General features: G+C 28.2%; 1 protein-coding gene across 1 annotated transcript in view; it reads left to right on the forward strand.

The window, feature by feature from the left end:
* Positions 1 to 17,105: 17,105 nt before the first annotated feature.
* Positions 17,106 to 22,374, forward strand: part of mier3a (mesoderm induction early response 1, family member 3 a) — a 20,353-nt gene continuing 15,084 nt past the window's right edge. Inside the window, exons 1-3 of the mRNA XM_073829717.1 lie at positions 17,106 to 17,145; positions 19,332 to 19,477; positions 19,714 to 19,848. Coding sequence (XP_073685818.1) covers positions 19,379 to 19,477; positions 19,714 to 19,848 — 234 coding nt within the window. The 5' untranslated portion in view covers positions 17,106 to 17,145; positions 19,332 to 19,378. The remainder of the gene's footprint in view (positions 17,146 to 19,331; positions 19,478 to 19,713; positions 19,849 to 22,374) is intronic.

The raw sequence follows: 22,374 nt of genomic DNA on the forward strand, positions 1-22,374 counted from the left end.
ATGGACAGGAACAAAAATGTGAAGTTTGGTGTGTGTAAGTGCTACTGAAGTGGAGATTTATGGCTCAGTGTAGGAGAAAAGACTCATTTTGAGAAAACAGCCTTTAAAAATATGGATTGTAATTGAAATCTATTGACACAAATAGATAAAGAAACACTTAACAGTGTCTTTTGGATGTTTTCTTTTTCCACTAGTCTAAAAAAACACTTTATGAAAAACCAAAAAGCCTAAAATCTCAACAGCGTTTTTGCCTGCAGTGTCTCCCCTTAAAAAATATTACAAATTTTACTGATCCCAAACCTTTGAGTGGTAGTGTATACATAATATACTTTTGTCTTTTGAGGGTTTCTTTTAAGGGTTAGTTGACTTTTTAAAGAACCAGCTAACACTAAGTCACAATACTAATATGTAAGTCTTACATTCTTCACTTTAAACCCTGAAGCTTCTATTTTTGTGTAAAACTGGTGCGGTGCTGTCTGCAAAACTGTTAGAAATGACATGAATGTGCATGTTTGCGTTTCCAAATGCAGGTTTACTCTCAGCGCCTGCAAAGATTGCGTTCACCAGCAGCACAAGCCACTTTGAAAATACAATATTATAAGCTGCATTATATATGTGGCTATTTCAGGTCTATTTTACTTAATTATACAGCTCCATTTGTGTATTTTAATGCAGAATTTTTAAATGAAATATTAGCTTTAGCTTTGTCCTAGTCAGAAGTTCATACCGTTTTATCCAGCAGGTCGATGCAGTGCTGCAGTTCAGATTTGGTTGCACAGTAAAGCCGGAAGAGTTGTTTTCCGATGGGCTGGTTGACACACAGACTGTAATAATCTCGCTCTGAAGGACAGAAAATAACATGCAATCAAATGCAAACATATATTGGCTTTGAAAACAAACAGCAGGACATTATCTTATTTGCAGTATTGATAATTTAATGTTTTCCCAAAGTTATAGTGTACATGTGCACCACAGGATCTGTGTCACTGTATATAAACTCTGCTGCAAGGAATTAAAACACTAATAGAACTAAACTGGAGCCACTTCTCACCGATGGTTTCCTCCAGCTCTTTGCACTCGTTTATGTGCGGGAAACGCAGAAAATCCTTCCATTTTCGACTCCTTCCTTTGCGGTTCCCACCGTTGCCTACTGCATAATGAAAAGAGAGAAACTGTTAAAGTTTTACAGTCAAATTTAAAATGAAAACCTGCAAATAAGGTTTGGTTTTGGTGCTTTAAAAACATAGAAAGTTCAGAATGATTTGCCAAATATGCATCATTTAGAAACCAATTTTTAAAAATAGACATTTGGATGTCATAAACTTGCAATACTAAAACAAACCAAATTATAAAATAATTAATAAATAAATGAAAATGAATAAAAACTATATAGATTCAGTTTTTAAAAAACTAATAAAATTGGTTAAAAAAACTATATATATATATATATATATATATATATATATATATATATATATATATATATAATTACTATAATTTGAACTTAGATGAAAATGAAAGCAAAATATAAAAATAAAATCTAATTCAAAGATAAAGTAATAATGCATTTATTGATGTATTTGTGTATTTAATTATTTATTTAATCATCTCATTTACAGTACTAGAGGCATTCAGATGTCCCCTAAATTTTAAATAAAACCATGCACAAAAATTGATACTTGAAATGAAATAAAAACATTACTTAAATATGTATTTTAATACATATTTATATGCTAAGGCAACATTTCTGTTTTTAATTTTGCAATACTAAAATAATTAAAACTGATGTTTATGTTTTAAAAACTAATAAAAATGCTAAAACACACAATAAAAAGACTAAAATTAAATAAAATTAAAATGAAAACTGAATATAAAAATAAAATCTAATTCAGATAACTAATAGTTTTTATTACTAAAAGTTAATAAAAACTATATAGATTTATTTTAAACTTGCAATACTAAAATAACAAAACTGAATAAACTAAAACTTTTAACTTTTTTAACATAAAAAAAAATAAAAATAATAGATTTATTTTAAAAAACGAATAAAAATGCTAAAAGTTAAAGTTAAAAATGAATACAATTTCAATTAAAATGAAAACAAAATATACATTTTGCAATACTAAAATAACTAAAACTAAATAAACTAAAACTAACAAATAAAAATGAATAAAAACTATTTATAGATTTATTTTAAAATACTAATAAAAATTCTAAAAACACACAATTTGAACTGAAATTAAAATGAAAACAAAATATAAAAATTAGATCTAATTCAACAATAACAAAATAATACTACATTTAATGTTTTATTTATATTTTATTTATTTAATCATCTCATTTGCAGTACTTTAGCCATCCATAGATGTCTCCTAAATGTTAACTAAAACCATATACACAAAAATTGGTACTTGATATAAAATAATAAAAACATAAACTTATAAACACATATTTTTATACATATTTATATGCTAAGGCAGCATTTCTGTTTTTAATTTTGCAATACTAAAATAACTAAAACTGAATAAACTAAAACTAATAAATAAAAATGAATAAAAACTATATAGATTTATGTTTTAAAAACTAATAAAAATGCTTAAACACAATAAAAAGACTAAAATTAAATAAAATTAAAATGAAAACTGAATATAAAAATAAAATCTAATTCAGATAACTAATAGTTTTTATTACTAAAAGTTAATAAAAACTATATAGATTTATTTTAAACTTGCAATACTAAAATAACAAAACTGAATAAACTAAAACTTTTAACTTTTTTAACATAAAAAAAATAAAAATCATATAGATTTATTAAAAAAAACGAATAAAAATGCTAAAAGCACGTGATAAAAATGACTACAATTTGAATTAAAATGAAAACAAAATATACATTTTGCAATACTAAAATAACTAAAACTAAAACTAACAAATAAAAATTAATAAAAACTATATATAGATTTATTTTAAAATACTAATAAAAATTCTAAAAACACATAATTTGAACTGAAATTAAAATGAAAACAAAATATAAAAATTAGATCTAATTCAACAATAACAAAATAATACTGCATTTAATGTTTTATTTATATTTTATTAATTTAATCATCTCATTTGCAGTACTTTAGCCATCCGTAACTTTGCACAGATTTTCAGAACTCAAAAAACGCTGTTGATTACTACTGGTGCCGCTCAATAATACCTCTCTAAAAATAGATTTATGAACAATAATATTTACGTTTATAATTCGAGTACTTCAGAAGGTGACTTTGGGGTTGAGAAAAACAAAGTTAGACATGTAATAAACTCATAGTCACTATAGAAATGTTTGTTTTGGAAACATAGATGCGTTATTAATCACACGTGTCTGTGTCTGTGCTTGAATGACGGTTTGTTGACAGCAAAACTGAAAAGAATCCACGGCATCCTCTACTATATGAGCCTGTGCTAAAAATAGCAGTGAGAATGAAGCTGTAGGAGGACAGATATCAGATATGAGAGGACACACCTTCACCCAGACAGGACTCTTCCTGAAACCAAAAACTACAGCTTTATTATGCTAGAAGAAAGTATTCTCAAGTGACTTCCACCTGTTCACTTGAGCACTTTGTGCTTAAAAACCTTGTCTAGCTGCGAAGCTGACGAAACATGAAAGCTTTTGCATATTTGGAAATCTATTTTTAGAGCTCAGATTAGTTGGATTGCTGACAGGCCTTTAACCGCAGAGAAAGAAGTCCGACCTGTTTGTGATGCAAGGCCCGTGTGACGTCAAAGGCATTGTGTGTCTGGTTTTGTTTGAGGTCGGAGTATTTCAGGTTTGAGGTGCAGGACAAACGGAAATATGTTGAATGTGCTGTTTCTTTTGCTCGCGGAGGAACAGGGAACTAAAGCCAAGTCTGGGAAAACCTCACCGTTTTTGGTTTTGACCAGCGTTTTGAAATGCGTTTTTCACTTAATAAATTTCACTTTTAATTACAAACAAATGATTATTAAATCTCATTTTTGAAGTGGAATGACTGAAATAGTATTTTCTTGTAAAATGTGCTCCGGTAATCTTGAATAAATGAATAAAAAATTATAATGAAATTGATTAAAACTTCATATCAAAATAAAAATAGCATTTTATGGGAAGGGTGAATACTTTTGAGAAGTAGTCATTTGAGAAGTGTAACATTTAAAACAATTTAAAACAACAATTTGCTTATTATTTCATATTTATCACGCTTTTATGATAGATTATGGACTATAAGAGCTTTTAACACGAATTAGCAAAGACAAAATAGTTAATAAAACTTTTTTTTTTCGATTTAGGAACAGTTTTTACTCAGTAAATTTAACTTTTAACTACAAACAAACGATAATTAACACTATTTTTTTAAGTGGAATGACTTAAATAGTATTTTCTTGTAAAATGTGCTCCATTAATGGAAAATAAATGAATAAAAAATAATAAAAATAGCATTTTATAGGTAGGGTTAATACTTTTGAGAAGTCGACATATCCTGCGGTGTAACATTTAAAACAACTTAAAACAATAATTTGCTTATTATTTCATATTTATCATGCTTTTATGATAGATTATGGACTATAAGTGCTTTTAACACAAGCTAGCAAAGACAAAAAAATTATAAATAGATAAACAAATGATTATTAACACTAATTTTTGAAGTGGAATGACTGAAATAGTATTTTCTTGTAAAAAGTGCTCCAGTGATCTTGAATAAATGAATACAAAATTATAATGAAATTGATTAAAACTTCATATCAAAATAAAAATAGCATTTTATGGGTAGGGTGAATACTTTTGAGAAGTTGTCATTTGAGAAGTGTAACATTTAAAACAATTTAAAACAACAATTTGCTTATTATTTCATATTTATCATGCTTTTATGATAGATTATGGACTATAAGTGCTTTTAACACGAACTAGCAAAGACAAAAAAAATTATAAATAGATAAACAAATGATTATTAAATCCAATTTTTGAAGTGGAATGACTGAAATTGTATTTTCTTGTAAAATGTGCTCCAGTAATCGAAAATAAATGAATAAAAAATAATAATGAAATTGATTAAAACTTCATATCAAAATAGCATTTTATAGGTAGGGTGAATACTTTTGAGAAGTGGACATATCCTGCGGTGTAACATTTAAAACAATAATTTGCTTTTTATTTCATATTTATCATGCTTTTATGATAGATTATGGACTATAAGTGCTTTTAACACATACTAGCAAAGACAAAAAAATTATAAATAGATAAACAAATGATTATTAACACTAATTTTTGAAGTGGAATGACTGAAATAGTATTTTCTTGTAAAAAGTGCTCCAGTGATCTTGAATAAATGAATACAAAATTATAATGAAATTGATTAAAACTTCATATCAAAATAAAAATAGCATTTTATGGGTAGGGTAAATACTTTTGAGAAGTTGTCATTTGAGAAGTGTAACATTTAAAACAATTTAAAACAACAATTTGCTTATTATTTCATATTTATCATGCTTTTATGATAGATTATGGACTATAAGTGCTTTTAACACGAGCTAGCAAAGACAAAATAGTTATGAAAATAAAAATTATTTGATTTAGAGACAGTTTTCACTCAGAAAATGTATTTTTTTTTAATTACAAAGAAACAAAAAGTAACATTTAATTGTGAAATTTTGAAGTGGAATGACTGAAATAGTATTTTCTTGTAAAATGTGCTCCAGTAATGGAAAATAAATGGATAAAAAAATAATAAAAATAGCATTTCATAGGTAGGGTTAATACTTTTAAGAAGTCGACATATCCTGCGGTGTAACATTTAAAACAACTTAAAACAATAATTTGCTTATTATTTCATATTTATCATGCTTTTATGATAGATTATGGACTATAAGTGCTTTTAACACGAATTAGCAAAGACAAAATAGTTATGAAAATAAAAATAATTTGATTTAGAAACAGTTTTCACTTAATAAATTTCACTTTTAATTACAAACAAATGATTATTAAATCTAATTTTTGAAGTGGAATGACTGAAATAGTATTTTCTTGTAAAAAGTGCTCCAGTAATCTTGAATAAATGATTAAAAAAATTATAATGAAATTGATTAAAACTTCATATCAAAATAAAAATAGCATTTTATGGGAAGGGTGAATACTTTTGAGAAGTAGTCATTTGAGAAGTGTAACATTTAAAACAATTTAAAACAACAATTAGCTTATTATTTCATATTAATCATGCTTTTATGATAGATTATGGACTATAAGTGCTTTTAACACATTTTAGCAAAGACAAAAAAAATTATAAATAGATAAACAAATGATTATTAAATCCAATTTTTGAAGTGGAATGACTGAAATAGTATTTTCTTGTAAAATGTGCTCCAGTAATCTTGAATAAATGAATAAAAAATAATAATGAAATTGATTAAAACTTCATATGAAAATAAAAATAGCATTTTATAGGTAGGGTGAATACTTTTGAGAAGTCGACATATCCTGCGGTGTAACATTTAAAATAATTTAAAACAATAATTAGCTTTTTATTTCATATTAATCATGCTTTTATGATAGATTATGGACTATAAGTGCTTTTAACACATTTTAGCAAAGACAAAAAAAATTATAAATAGATAAACAAATGATTATTAAATCTAATTTTTGAAGTGGAATGACTGAAATTGTATTTTCTTGTAAAATGTGCTCCAGTAATCGAAAATAAATGAATAAAAAATAATAATGAAATTGATTAAAACTTCATATCAAAATAGCATTTTATAGGTAGGGTTAATACTTTTGAGAAGTCGACATATCCTGCGGTGTAACATTTAAAACAACTTAAAACAACAATTTGCTTATTATTTCATATTTATCATGCTTTTATGATAGATTATGGACTATAAGTGCTTTTAACACGAATTAGCAAAGACAAAATAGTTATTAAAACTTTTTTTTTTCGATTTAGGAACAGTTTTCACTCAGTAAATTTAACTTTTAACTACAAACAAACGATAATTAACACTATTTTTTGAAGTGGAATGACTGAAATAGTATTTTCTTGTAAAATGTGCTCCAGTAATCTTGAATAAATGAATAAAAATAATAAAAATAGCATTTCATAGGTAGGGTTAATACTTTTGGGTAGTGGACATATCCTGCGGTGTAACATTTAAAACAACTTAAAACAATAATTTGATTATTATTTCATATTTATCATGCTTTTATGATAGATTATGGACTATAAGTGCTTTTAACACATACTAGCAAAGACAAAAAAATTATAAATAGATAAACAAATGATTATTAAATCTCATTTTTGAAGTGGAATGACTGAAATAGTATGTTCTTGTAAAATGTGCTCCGGTAATCTTGAATAAATGAATAAAAAATTATAATGAAATTGATTAAAACTTCATATCAAAATAAAAATAGCATTTTATGGGAAGTGTGAATACTTTTGAGAAGTAGTCATTTGAGAAGTGTAACATTTAAAACAATTTTAAACAACAATGTGCTTATTATTTCATATTTATCATGCTTTTATGATAGATTATAGGATATAAGTGCTTTTAACACGAACTAGCAAAAACAAAATAGTTATGAAAATAAAAATAATTTGATTTAGAAACAGTTCTCACTCAGAAAATTTCACTTTTAATTATAAACAAATGATAATTAAGACTATTTTTTGAAGTGGAATGACTGAAATAGTATTTTCTTGTAAAAGGTGCTCCAGTAATCTTGAATAAATGAATAAAAAATTATAATGAAATTGATTAAAACTTCATATCAAAATAAAAATAGCATTTTATAGGTAGGGTGAATACTTTTGAGAAGTTGTCATTTGAGAAGTGTAACATTTAAAACAATTTTAAACAACAATTTGCTTATTATTTCATATTTATTATGCTTTTATGATAGATTATGGACTATAAGTGCTTTTAACACGAGCTAGCAAAGACAAAATAGTTATGAAAATAAAAATAATTTGATTTAGAAACAGTTTTCACTCAGAAAATTCTTTTTTTTTTTATTACAAAGAAACAAAAAGTAACATTTAATTGTGAAATTTTGAAGTGGAATGACTGAAATAGTATTTTCTTGTAAAATGTGCTCCAGTAATCGAAAATAAATGAATAAAAAATAATAATAATAGCATTTCATAGGTAGGGTGAATACTTTTGAGAAGTCGACATATCCTGCGGTGTAACATTTAAAACAACTTAAAACAATAATTTGCTTATTATTTCATATTTATCATGCTTTTATGATAGATTATGGACTATAAGTGCTTTTAACACGAATTAGCAAAGACAAAATAGTTAATAAAACTTTTTTTTTTTTCGATTTAGGAACAGTTTTCACTCAGTAAATTTAACTTTAATTACAAACAAACGATAATTAACACTATTTTTTGAAGTGGAATGACTGAAATAGTATTTTCTTGTAAAAGGTGCTCCATTAATGGAAAATAAATGAATAAAAAATAATAAAAATAGCATTTTATAGGTAGGGTTAATACTTTTGAGAAGTCGACATATCCTGCGGTGTAACATTTAAAACAACTTAAAACAATAATTTGCTTATTATTTCATATTTATCATGCTTTTATGATAGATTATGGACTATAAGTGCTTTTAACACAAGCTAGCAAAGACAAAAAAATTATAAATAGATAAACAAATGATTATTAACACTAATTTTTGAAGTGGAATGACTGAAATAGTATTTTCTTGTAAAAAGTGCTCCAGTGATCTTGAATAAATGAATACAAAATTATAATGAAATTGATTAAAACTTCATATCAAAATAAAAATAGCATTTTATGGGTAGGGTAAATACTTTTGAGAAGTTGTCATTTGAGAAGTGTAACATTTAAAACAATTTAAAACAACAATTTGCTTATTATTTCATATTTATCATGCTTTTATGATAGATTATGGACTATAAGTGCTTTTAACACAAATTAGCAAAGACAAAAAAAATTATAAATAGATAAACAAATGATTATTAAATCCAATTTTTGAAGTGGAATGACTGAAATTGTATTTTCTTGTAAAATGTGCTCCAGTAATCGAAAATAAATGAATAAAAAATAATAATGAAATTGATTAAAACTTCATATCAAAATAGCATTTTATAGGTAGGGTGAATACTTTTGAGAAGTGGACATATCCTGCGGTGTAACATTTAAAACAATAATTTGCTTTTTATTTCATATTTATCATGCTTTTATGATAGATTATGGACTATAAGTGCTTTTAACATGAACTAGCAAAGACAAAATAGTTAATAAAACTTTTTTTTTCAATTTAGGAACAGTTTTCACTCAGTAAATTTAAATTTTAACTACAAACAAACGATAATTAACACTTATTTTTGAAGTGGAATGACTGAAATAGTATTTTCTTGTAAAAGGTGCTCCAGTAATTTTGAATAAATGAATAAAAAATAATAATGAAATTGATTAAAACTTCATATCAAAATAAAAATAGCATTTTATGGGAAGGGTGAATACTTTTGAGAAGTCGACATTTGAGAAGTGTAACATTTAAAACAATTTTAAACAACAATTTGCTTATTATTTCATATTTATCATCCTTTTATGATAGATTATAGGATATAACTGCTTTTAACACAAATTAGCAAAGACAAAATAGTTATGAAAATAAAAATAATTTGATTTAGAAACAGTTTTCACTTAATAAATTTCACTTTTAATTACAAACAAATGATTATTAAATCTAATTTTTGAAGTGGAATGACTGAAATAGTATTTTCTTGTAAAATGTGCTCCAGTAATCTTGAATAAATGAATAAAAAAATTATAATGAAATTGATTAAAACTTCATATCAAAATAAAAATAGCATTTCATAGGTAGGGTGAATACTTTTGAGAAGTCGACATATCCTGCGGTGTAACATTTAAAACAATTTAAAACAACAATTTGCTTTTTATTTCATATTTATCACGCTTTTATGATAGATTATGGACTATAAGTGCTTTTAACACGAGCTAGCAAAGACAAAATAGTTAATAAAACTTTTTTTTTTCGATTTAGGAACAGTTTTCACTCAGTAAATTTAACTTTTAATTACAAACAAGCGATAATTAACACTATTTTTTGAAGTGGAATGACTGAAATAGTATTTTCTTGTAAAATGTGCTCCGGTAATCTTGAATAAATGAATAAAAAATTATAATGAAATTGATTAAAACTTCATATCAAAATAAAAATAGCATTTTATGGGAAGTGTGAATACTTTTGAGAAGTAGTCATTTGAGAAGTGTAACATTTAAAACAATTTAAAACAATAATTTGCTTATTATTTCATATTTATCATGCTTTTATGATAGATTATAGGATATAACTGCTTTTAACACGAATTAGCAAAGACAAAATAGTTATAAAAAACACATTTCACAAGAAAATACTATTTCAGCCATTCCACTTTAAAAATTCAATGTGTTACTTTTTGTTTCTTTGTAATTAAAAGTGAAATTTACTGAGTGAAAACTGTTCTAAATGTAATTATTTTTATTTTTATAACTATTTTGTCTTTGCTAGCTCGTGTTAAAAGCACTTATAGTCCATAATCTATCATAAAAGCATGATAAATATTAAGTAATAAGCAAATTATTGTTTACAATTGTTATAAATGTCACACTGCAGGATATGTCCACTACCCAAAAGTATTCACCCTACCTATAAAATGCTATTTTTATTTTCATATGAAGTTTTAATCAATTTCATTATTATTTTTTATTCATTTATTCAAGATTACTGGAGCACATTTTACAAGAAAATACTATTTCAGTCATTCCACTTCAAAAATAAGTGTTAATTATCGTTTGTTTGTGATTAAAAGTTAAATTTACTGAGTGAAAACTGTTTCCAAATCCAATTATTTTCACTTTTATAACTATTTTGTCTTTGCTAGTTTGTGTTAAAAGCACTCATAGTCCATAATTTATCATAAAAGCATGACAAATATAAAATAATAAGCAAATTATTGTTTACAATTGTTATAAATGTCACACTGCAGGATATGTCCACTACCCAAAAGTATTCACCCTACCTATAAAATGCTATTTTTATTTTCATATGAAGTTTTAATCAATTTCATTATAATTTTTTATTCATTTATTCAAGATTACTGGAGCACATTTTACAAGAAAATACTATTTCAGTCATTCCTCTTCAAAAATAAGTGTTAATTATCATTTGTTTATAATTAAAAGTTAAATTTACTGAGTGAAAACTGTTTCCAAATCCAATTAGTTTCACTTTTATAACTATTTTGTCTTTGCTAGCTTGTGTTAAAAGCACTTATAGTCCATAATCTATCATAAAAGCATGATAAATATTAAGTAATAAGCAAATTATTGTTTACAATTGTTATAAATGTCACACTGCAGGATATGTCCACTACCCAAAAGTATTCACCCTACATATAAAATGCTATTTTTATTTTCATATGAAGTTTTAATCAATTTCATTATAATTTTTTATTCATTTATTCAAGATTACTGGAGCACCTTTTACAAGAAAATACTATTTCAGTCATTCCACTTCAAAAATAAGTGTTAATTATCGTTGTTTGTATTAAAAGTTAAATTTACTGAGTGAAAACTGTTTCCAAATCCAATTATTTTTACTTTTATAACTATTTTGTCTTTGCTAGTTTGTGTTAAAAGCACTTATAGTCCATAATCTATCATAAAAGCATGATAAATATTAAGTAATAAGCAAATTATTGTTTACAATTGTTATAAATGTCACACTGCAGGATATGTCCACTACCCAAAAGTATTCACCCTACCTATAAAATGCTATTTTTATTTTGATATGAAGTTTTAATCAATTTCATTATTATTTTATATTCATTTATTTAAGATTACTGGAGCACTTTTTACAAGAAAATACTATTTCAGTCATTCCACTTCAAAATTTCACAATTCAATGTGGTACTTTTTGTTTCTCTGTAATTAAAAGTGAACTTTACTGAGTGAAAACTGTTTCTAAATCAAATTGTTTTTATTTTTTTATCACTATTTTGTCTTTGCTAGTTTGTTAAAAGCACTTATATTCCATAGTATATCATAAAAGCATATAAAGTCATTTATTTACATGAACCTATAAAGGGAAAAGTATATCTTATAGGTCCTGTACACTGTAAAAAAATTTTTTTTTTTAAGTAAAACTAAATGTATTAGAGTACATTTTACAACTAAGTACCATTTCAGTCATTCCACTTCAAAAATAAGTGTTAATTATCGTTGTTTGTATTAAAAGTTAAATTTACTGAGTGAAAACTGTTTCCAAATCCAATTATTTTCACTTTTATAACTATTTTGTCATTCCACTTCAAAATTTCACAATTCAATGTGGTACTTTTTGTTTCTCTGTAATTAAAAGTGAACTTTACTGAGTGAAAACTGTTTCTAAATCAAATTGTTTTTATTTTTTATCACTATTTTGTCTTTGCTAGTTTGTTAAAAGCACTATATTCCATAGTATATCATAAAAGCATATAAAGTCATTTATTTACATGAACCTATAAAGGGAAAAGTATATCTTATAGGGTCTGTACACTGTAAAAAAATTTTTTTTTTTAAGTAAAACTAAATGTATTAGAGTACATTTTACAACTAAGTACCATTTCAGTCATTCCACTTCAAAAATAAGTGTTAATTATCGTTGTTTGTATTAAAAGTTAAATTTACTGAGTGAAAACTGTTTCCAAATCCAATTATTTTCACTTTTATAACTATTTTGTCTTTGCTAGTTTGTGTTAAAAGCACTTATAGTCCATAATCTATCATAAAAGCATGATAAATACAAAATAATAAGCAAATTATTGTTTACAATTGTTGTAAATGTCACACTGCAGGATATGTCCACTACCCAAAAGTATTCACCCTACCTATAAAATGCTATTTTTATTTTGATATGAAGTTTTAATCAATTTCATAATTATTTTTTATTCATTTATTCAAGATTACTGGAGCACATTTGACAAGAAAATACTATTTCAGTCATTCCACTTCAAAAATAAGTGTTAATTATCGTTGTTTGTATTAAAAGTTAAATTTACTGAGTGAAAACTGTTTCCAAATCCAATTATTTTCACTTTTATAACTATTTTGTCTTTGCTAGTTTGTGTTAAAAGCACTCATAGTCCATAATTTATCATAAAAGCATGACAAATATAAAATAATAAGCAAATTATTGTTTACAATTGTTATAAATGTCACACTGCAGGATATGTCCACTACCCAAAAGTATTCACCCTACCTATAAAAATGCTATTTTTATTTTCATATGAAGTTTTAATCAATTTCATTATAATTTTTTATTCATTTATTCAAGATTACTGGAGCACATTTTACAAGAAAATACTATTTCAGTCATTCCTCTTCAAAAATAAGTGTTAATTATCATTTGTTTATAATTAAAAGTTAAATTTACTGAGTGAAAACTGTTTCCAAATCCAATTAGTTTCACTTTTATAACTATTTTGTCTTTGCTAGCTTGTGTTAAAAGCACTTATAGTCCATAATCTATCATAAAAGCATGATAAATATAAAATAATAAGCAAATTATTGTTTACAATTGTTGTAAATGTCACACTGCAGGATATGTCCACTACCCAAAAGTATTCACCCTACCTATAAAATGCTATTTTTATTTTGATATGAAGTTGTAATCAATGTTAATATTATTTTTTAAGTGTTTTAAGTTTGTTTTGAGTGTACACAAACAAAACTGGTGTAGAAACAATTTAGAAATTGTTAGTAAATTTCAGTACTTTCTTGTAAAGCATAGTCCAATAATGTTACCACAGTAATGTACACTTTTCTTAAAAATTCTATAATCAAATGCAAGGAAAAATGGTCAAATATACTTACCTTCCCGTGCTTTAATAAGTGCACAGTTTGCTACCATTGACTCAATCTCCATTTCTGCAGCCGATGATAGTCAACAAAGCTAGAAATTGTGCATTTACAGCTGATTTTGTCCTAAAGCGTACCGAATTATCGCATATTTACTGCAGTAGGAATGATTTCTGCACTCAGTACTAAAGATAACTCAACATCTCCTGTGTGCTTTAATGATGTGCATGCTGTCAGACTGAGGACTTGAGTGACAAATGAGAACTCAACTTTCTTGTTTTGCATTCATCGGCCGCAGCGCCCAATCTTGTTTCACCTGTACAGGTGAGCCAACAGGTGAAGACTCGGATGTGTCACCGGCATGAAAAAAAAAAAAAGTGACGTTACAGTTTCAGGGATTTAGTTCAACTACAGGAGGAGATATCATTTAAACTGGGAGTAAAAGACATGCTTGTATTTATAAACTGTATGTTATGGCAAATAAGATATGAAATTAGTTTCAGGACTGTGTAAAAGACAATTCATATTAGATTTAAAACACTGAAAAAAATAGAAAGGTAATGAATCACACTAGTTTCACTTTAACACTGGTTTGATGCATAAGTTTGGAAACAGTGTTTAACATGTTTCTGGCGCCACCATCTGCTCTAATAATATTAAACAAATAGACATAAAAAAGATTGAAATAATCTTATTTTCCTGAAGATGTTTGCTCTAAATAGACAGCGTTGGACATTCATTTAATAAAAGTCACTTACTTACGCATTATTTGTAATATACATTATGTTTTCAAAAGTATAATAAATTACAGTCAAAAGTTTTTGAACAGTAAGATTTTGAATGTTTTTTTTTTTGTTTTGTTAAAGAAGTCTCTTCCGCTCACCAAGCCTGCATTCCTTTGATTCAAAGTACAGCAAAAACTGCAAAAATGTGAAATATTTTTACTATTTAAAATAACTGTTTTCTATTTTACAATATTTTAAAGTGTAATTTATTCCGGTGATTTCAAAGCTGAATTTTTAGCATCATTACTCCAGTCACATGATCCTTCAGAAATCATTGTAATATTCGGATTTGCTGCTCAAAAAACTAATACGTTGAAAACAGCTGATTAGAATTTTTTTTACGTTTTTTTTTTTTTTTTGATGAATAAAAAGTTCAAAAGAACAGCATTTATCTGAAATAGAAATCTTTTGTAACATTATAAATGTTTTTATCATCACTTTCAACCAATTTAAAGCATCCTTACTAAATAAAAGTATTAATTACTATAATTTCTTTTCATCCAAAAAACAAACAACAAACAAACAAATAAACAAAAAAATAATACTGACTCCAATGGTAAGGTATGTTACGAAAGCTGATCTTTGGATCTTTTTATTAATCAAAGAATCCTAAACAAAAATACTCAATTGTTTTAAATATTGACAATAATAATATTAAATGTTTCTTGAACAGCAAATCATACTGAAAATTCAGCTTTGAAATCACAGGAATAAATTACATTTTAATACATATTCAAATAGAAAGCAGTTTTATAATATAGTAAAAAAAATTTAAAGTGTACTGTTTTTACTATACTTCAGATCAAATAAATGCAGGCTTGGTGAGCAGAAGTGACTTCTTTTAAAAAACTGTCCAAAAACTTTTGACTGGTAGTGAATGCTTAAAAATAAACTTATTTTCCTAAAGACTTTTTTTATTTTTAATAGCCTATATGTATTCACTGATGTAAACTTATTAAAGTCGCTTACAGTGATTCTGACAATTTCCATAATCTAATATAATTTTAAAGACGTGATTTATCATATACAGTCGATTCACACAGTTTGTTTTCAAAAGTATAATAAATTACAACTTTATATGTGCATATTTAATTAATTCTAATGAATTCTCAGGTAATTAAACCCATTGGCTCCTCGCCGTGCGTTTCACGCGCGTCAGCCAATCAGAGCGAACCTCTAGGAATACTCCAACGCCATTGGTTCGCGACGTCAATCCGGGCTCCGTCGTAAAGCCAGTTTAGTAGCCGAAACGTACCAAGATGGCGGAGGTAAGTTGGAAAATAGGGGGAAGGCGTCATATTTTGGTCGTTAATTTCTCTTTCCACAGTGCATTAGTTTGGGCTTTCTGTGTCTGATTACGTTTAATAATGTCTTATCTTTGGATAAAGGTCGGTTTTGTGGAGATAGGAACGGATTTGGCCGTCAAAACGAGTGTTTGAAACGTCGATGGGGCCTCTTTTAGCGTCGAGCGCTCCGATCGGGCGACCGTCAGATCTCACTGAGCGGAGCTGCGAGCGGCTAAAGCCTCAGTTGAGCGTCGAGCGCCCGGCGATGGTTAGCGTTAGTTAGTCGTGAGGCGGCTAACGTTAGTTTATTTTATTCCGCATTTTTTTCTTTTTTTTATTACTTCGTTTTTCCGTTTTTTCTCGACTATTTACTTCTGTGTGCTTTCAGAGTGATTTTTTCTTCATTGCTGCAGTACCGGATTGATGCTGTGTAGGGACGACATCAAATAAATTTCATTTATTTTCTGTTCTGTTTCAAAATAAAACGTGTTATTTTTTTAATATTTCGTGGCTTTGTTTTGTTTCAAAGACTCGGAAGCTCTGAATAAATACTAAATATTGCTTTGGCTTGTTAGTGACCCTCACAAACTGCTATTGGTGTATTTTCTGTGCGTTATTTGAAAATATTAATTATGTTAATAAAATACACAAATAGTGAGTCACTACTTTTTTAATTTATGAATATTTTTTGTGCACATACTTTTTTTTTTTGGGTCAATGACAGTTTTGGTTGATTTTAATGATGTTAATCTTCATTGGACTGTCATCTGTGTGATGCAGTTTATAAGTATTTTTATTAATATTTGAACTATGATTCATACCCTTATTATTCAGAAACAATTACAGTGGTACAAACTGTAACGTTACTTTAAAGTGAGCTTTACCACAGTAAAACTGTGGTATTGTATTATTAATATTGTTATCAGCTGCCACTCTCATCAAAACAAACATTTTAACAAAATCACAGAGTTTGTAAACTTCTTAAACACTTTGAAATGCCTCCCGTAATAATTTACTGTGGTTTTGCAGTAGTATAATTGTAGTAGCTGTGGAAATTATAGTTACTATAGTACCATTTTGGTAAGGAAAGTTAAATAGTACTCTTTATTATACTGTAAATTCACTAAACCTCACATGTGCTTTTCCTTTTGTAATTTCAGGCTTCCTTGGGAAGTACAAGCCCAGGTAAACTTTCCTCTATCTTTAATTTCTTATATATATATATTAGGGCTGTGCAATATGGACAAAATAATCATATTGCGATTTTTTGAACGAATATTGCGATTGCGATTTTATTTGCGATTTTTTTTTTTTTGCTTTTTCAAACAAGCTACATACATACATTCTAAATGTATTCAGTGCACAAGAAGTGCATAACAAAACATTTCACCATGAAATAACATAGTATTACGTTTAATAAACAAAACTGTAGTAAAATTGTCTTTAAAACAGACAACATAAAATAAATAAGCCATTTTACTTTTTTCCCGGTACTTTAGCCTACTTTGTGCTATATCGAATACATTCATTTCAGTGGAAAAATAAGTCCAAAACTCTAAACTTTAACAGTTTGAGGGTTCTAAAATCTTTTTCTTTTTTTTTTTTTAAGAAATTCTTATGTGTTTTAATTTTTCTGATAATGAAAAAGCATAAACATTTATTTATTTTTAATCAAATGAAAAATAAACCCTTTTAATTTTTGTCAAACAAACAGAAATTTACTGTTAAAATCAATGCGTGGAAGAAAAATTATATTCAGTTTAAAACGTTTAAATAATAATTAAGTGGTTAATCTTGTTGTAATATTTTTTTTATCATATATATTGTTTTATGTAAATTATTTAAATAGGAATATATAAACACCTACATTATACTGTACAAAAGTAATACAGGACTAATAATGTTCTGTTTCATGTTAAACCGTACTTTTATTTTGACAGGTTGCCGTGAAGTTTCTGTGTGTATGTGATGCTAGTTTTCTCAAATGAAACGGTAAAAGTGAAACTCACAGCAGCGATTTGGCGATTGAGTTTATCTGTTCATGAGATGCAAATGCCAAAAATTAGCGGGAGCATCACGTGCGCTTCAGTCTGCATGTAGTAAAGAAAAAGAACGCGTCTCCACCATTCATACATGCAGAAGCAAACGGAACATGCAGGATTCATATTAAAACGGTCTTTTTGCATTTCAGTTTTCACAGACACTAGTCCATATCGCGATTTGAGTTAAGTGACAGACCAACTTTTGATTTATGAATCCAAAAATCGACGAATTACGTGGCATTCCGCGCTATAGTAGATTAGGTTTTTATGAATGGAGTCCGCGATCCAGTCCGTGTTTTCTTGGAGGAGACATTGTAATTACGCGACCATGAAGAGACAGAAATGACATGCCTTAGTGTAAATAAGATAAATAACATAAGGCAATTTAGTATGTTTAATAAAAGAACTATGTATATACCTGTTCTAGAGGAAAGATAACCTTAAATGACTTCTATTGTGATCTGGCGCTATATCGAAAATAAAATGAACTTGACGTTCAAGGGGGGCGGGGGTGCTGTTGGGTAGATAGATAAAATCGCAGCCTTGTGCGGTTTAGAAATCGCATGTGCTTAAATCGCGATTTTTTTGCGATTGCGATTAATTGCACAGCCCTAATATATATATATATATATACATATACATATACTCACACACACACACACACACACACACACACATATGTCTGTGTATATGTACATACAAATTACCAGTCAAAAGTTTTTGAACAGTGACATTTTTAATGTTTTTTGAAGTCTCTTCTGCTCAACAAGCCTGCATTTATTTGATCTAAAGTACAGAAAAAAAGGAAAATTTGGAAATATTTTTACTATTTTAAAATAACTGTTTTCTATTTGAATATATTTAAAAAATCTAATTTACTCATGTGATATCAAAACTGAATTCTTTATTTTAGATAAATGCTGATTTTTGGATCTTTCTATTCACCAAAGAATCCTGAAAAAATGTACTTGACTGTTTTAAATATTGCTAATAATAATAATAATAATGTTAAGCAGCGAATCAGCATATTAGAATGAATTCTGAAAGATCGTGTGACACTGAAGACTGGAGTAATGATGCTGAAAATGTAGCTTTGATCACAGGAATAAATTACGTTTTAAAATATATTCAAATAGAAATCTGTTATTTTAAATAGTAAAAATATTTCACAATATTACTGCTTTTGCTGTTTTTGTATCAAATAAATGCAAGCTTGGTGAGCAGAAGAGACTTTTTTAAAAAAACATAAAAAAATTGTATATGTAAATAATTGAATACCACATTAATTTGATTAAATAAATATCTTTTGTTTTAATTGAATCTTTTCAGTTGGCTCTTTGTCATCGGAAGATCACGATTTTGACCCGACGGCAGAAATGCTGGTGCACGATTTCGACGATGAGCGTACGTTAGAGGAAGAGGAGATGAGGGAGGGCGAGTCAAGCGGGAGTTCGGAAATTGCCGATCTGGAGAAGGTTTGCTTTTATCTGTTTGGTCCATCGCACATGTTCCTTTCATTTAGAGATTATGATTATTTTTATATTGTGGCAATTAACAGATATGACCTGGCTGACATTATCAAAACACAAATTGTGTACATTATCAGCGTGTTAATATTAGCCAGTAATGATATGATAACACACATTGTGCCTGTGTAGTTTTATGAATTGTTTGCTGTGATAAAGCATTGAGCTAAACGTCTGTGTCACAGGAGGGGAACATGCCGTTGGAAGAGCTGCTGGCGTTGTACAGATATGAAGCTGTGGACAGCGCTGCTGGAGGGTCGAGTGCGGACAGCTCGTCTGTAGAGCTGACCGATGAGCTGCCTGACATGACGTTAGATAAAGTAAGTCACTAGAGTAGAGTTTGTATTTTTAATTTTTCAGATCAAGCAAGTTTAGTAATTACCATTGACCACTGTCAACCACAAAACCCTAACGGTGTGTTCACACGGGGCGCAAGCGTCAACGCTTCCCATTGACTTTGAATGGGTGACGTCAAGCTTTGCCGAAAGGAATTGTGGATCCGTTGGCGGCGCTTTACTCGCGTTGCTCGCGGTAGAAGTTGAGAAATTTTCAACTTCTGCCGCCGCGTCAGCCAATCAGATCGCTCTATGCAAATACAGTGGCCAGGCGGCAGCCAATCACATTCATCCTGTTCAAGAGCAGCATTTCATTGGCTGACGCTGCTATGACCATAAACGTCAGCCACGCCTTCCGTTAAGCTTTGACGCTTGCGCCCCGTGTGAACACACCGTAAGTAGCACGGGTATAGGTCAAAATGATCGATTTTTCTTTTATGACAAATCTTTAGCATATTAAAGGATCACTATTGCCAAAATGCAGCCTGGGCTGTTTTTTTTTTACTGTAAACGAGACAAACTTGTATCTAAAAGTATAATTAGGACAAACAAGCAGTTTTTGAGATTGACCGTGATTTCGTTTTGTGGTCAATGGCCGGTGAATGGGAGTACTAGGGGCATTACTTTGAGCGCATGAAAATCGATATTTTTACAACACTAAGAAGGCTCGACACACCATGAAACTTTGCTGGAAGTATCGCCTGGGTCTCTACACATGAACTCGAGCATTGAGAACATTGTGTACACAGAGTTTACTAAAAAGAAAGTTTTTGAACAACTCACTTTCACTGTTTGAGTTTCCGCTCGCGGCCGTCTTGCCAGTCAAGAAGTGTCCATCTCCGAATGCGAGGATGGATAGCTCCTAAAGCATATTTCCATATAAATGCACGGCTAATTCGTTGTTTTGTCGCAAGCGGAAAACAATATTAACCTTCTAGTTGTAAAAAGAGCCTCATATAAGCCTAATATTTCGTCCTATGGAGTCGCATTCGGAGATCGACACTTCTTGACTGGCAAGACGGCTGCGAGCGGAAACCCAAACAGAGAAAGTGAGTTGTTCAAACACTTTCTTTTTAGTAAACTCTGTGTACACAAACAATGTTCTCAATGCTGGAGTTCATGTGTAGAGACCCAGGCGATACTTCGAGCAAAGTTTCATGGTGTGTCGATATATGTTTGTCTTGTTTACAGTAAAAAAAAACAAAAAAAAAAACAGCCCAGGTTGCATTTTGGCAATAGTTATCGTTTAAGATCATGTTCCATGAATATATTTTGTAAATTTCCTATCATAAATATATCAAAACGTAATTTTTGATTCGGAGTATGATTGCTAAGAACTTATTTTGGACAACTTTAAAGGTGATTTTCTCAATATTTAGATTTTTTTTTGCCCCCTCGGATTCCAGATTTTCAAATAGTTGTATCTCCAATGCAATATTGTCCTATCCTAACAAACCATAGACCAATGGAAAGCTTATTTATTCAGCTTTTGTATGATGTATAAATCTCAATTTTCAAAAATGTACCCTTAGGCTCACAGATGTAGAGATTATTGGTCATCATATAGAAATATTTAACTTCTCAATGCTGCGATTGGCCAATCAGAATTCAGTATTGCCAAGTCAAATACACACTACTAGTCAAATTTTGGAATAGTTAAACTTTTTTTAAATGTATTTGAAAATCTATTTTGCTCACCAAGGCTGCATTTGTTTGAACAAAATATAGTAAAAATAGGAATATTCTGAAATATTATTACAATTTAAAATAAATGTTTTCTATTTTAATACATGTTAAAATGTAATTTATTCCTGTGATGCAAAGCTGAATTTTCAGCATCGTTACTCCAGTCTTCAGTGTCACATGATCCTTCAGTAATGATTTATTATCAATGTTGGAAACAGTTGTGCTGCTTAATATTTTGTTTTTGAAACATGTGATACTTTATTTAAGGACTCTTCGATTGATAAGTTAAAAAGAACAGCATTTATTTAAAATAGAAATCTTTTGTAACAATATACATTATCGGTCAAAGTTTGGGGTCTAAATTTGTTCTGTCTTTGTTTGATAGAAATGAATACTTTTATTCAGCAAGGTTGTGTTAAATTGCTAAAATACTTTTATGAAAGGAAAAAAATAAATAATAATAATATATATATATATATATATATGTGACCCTGGACCACAAAACCAGTCTTAAGTCGCTGGGGTATATTTGTAGCAATAGCCAAAAATACATTGCATGGGTCAAAATTATTGATTTTTCTTTCATGCCAAAAATCATTAGGAAATTTAGTAAAGATCATGTTCCATGATGATTCTTTGTAAAATTCCTACTGTAAATATATCAAAATGTAATTTATGATTAGTGATATGCCTTGTTAAGAACCTAATTTGCACAACTTTAAAGGTGATTTTCTCAGTATTTTGATTTTTTTTGCACCCTCAGATTCCCGATTTTCAAATAGATGTATCTCGGCCAAATATTGTCCTATCCTAACAAACCATACA

Source organism: Garra rufa, chromosome 23, assembly GCF_049309525.1.
Source record: "Garra rufa chromosome 23, GarRuf1.0, whole genome shotgun sequence".
NCBI lineage: Eukaryota > Metazoa > Chordata > Actinopteri > Cypriniformes > Cyprinidae > Garra > Garra rufa.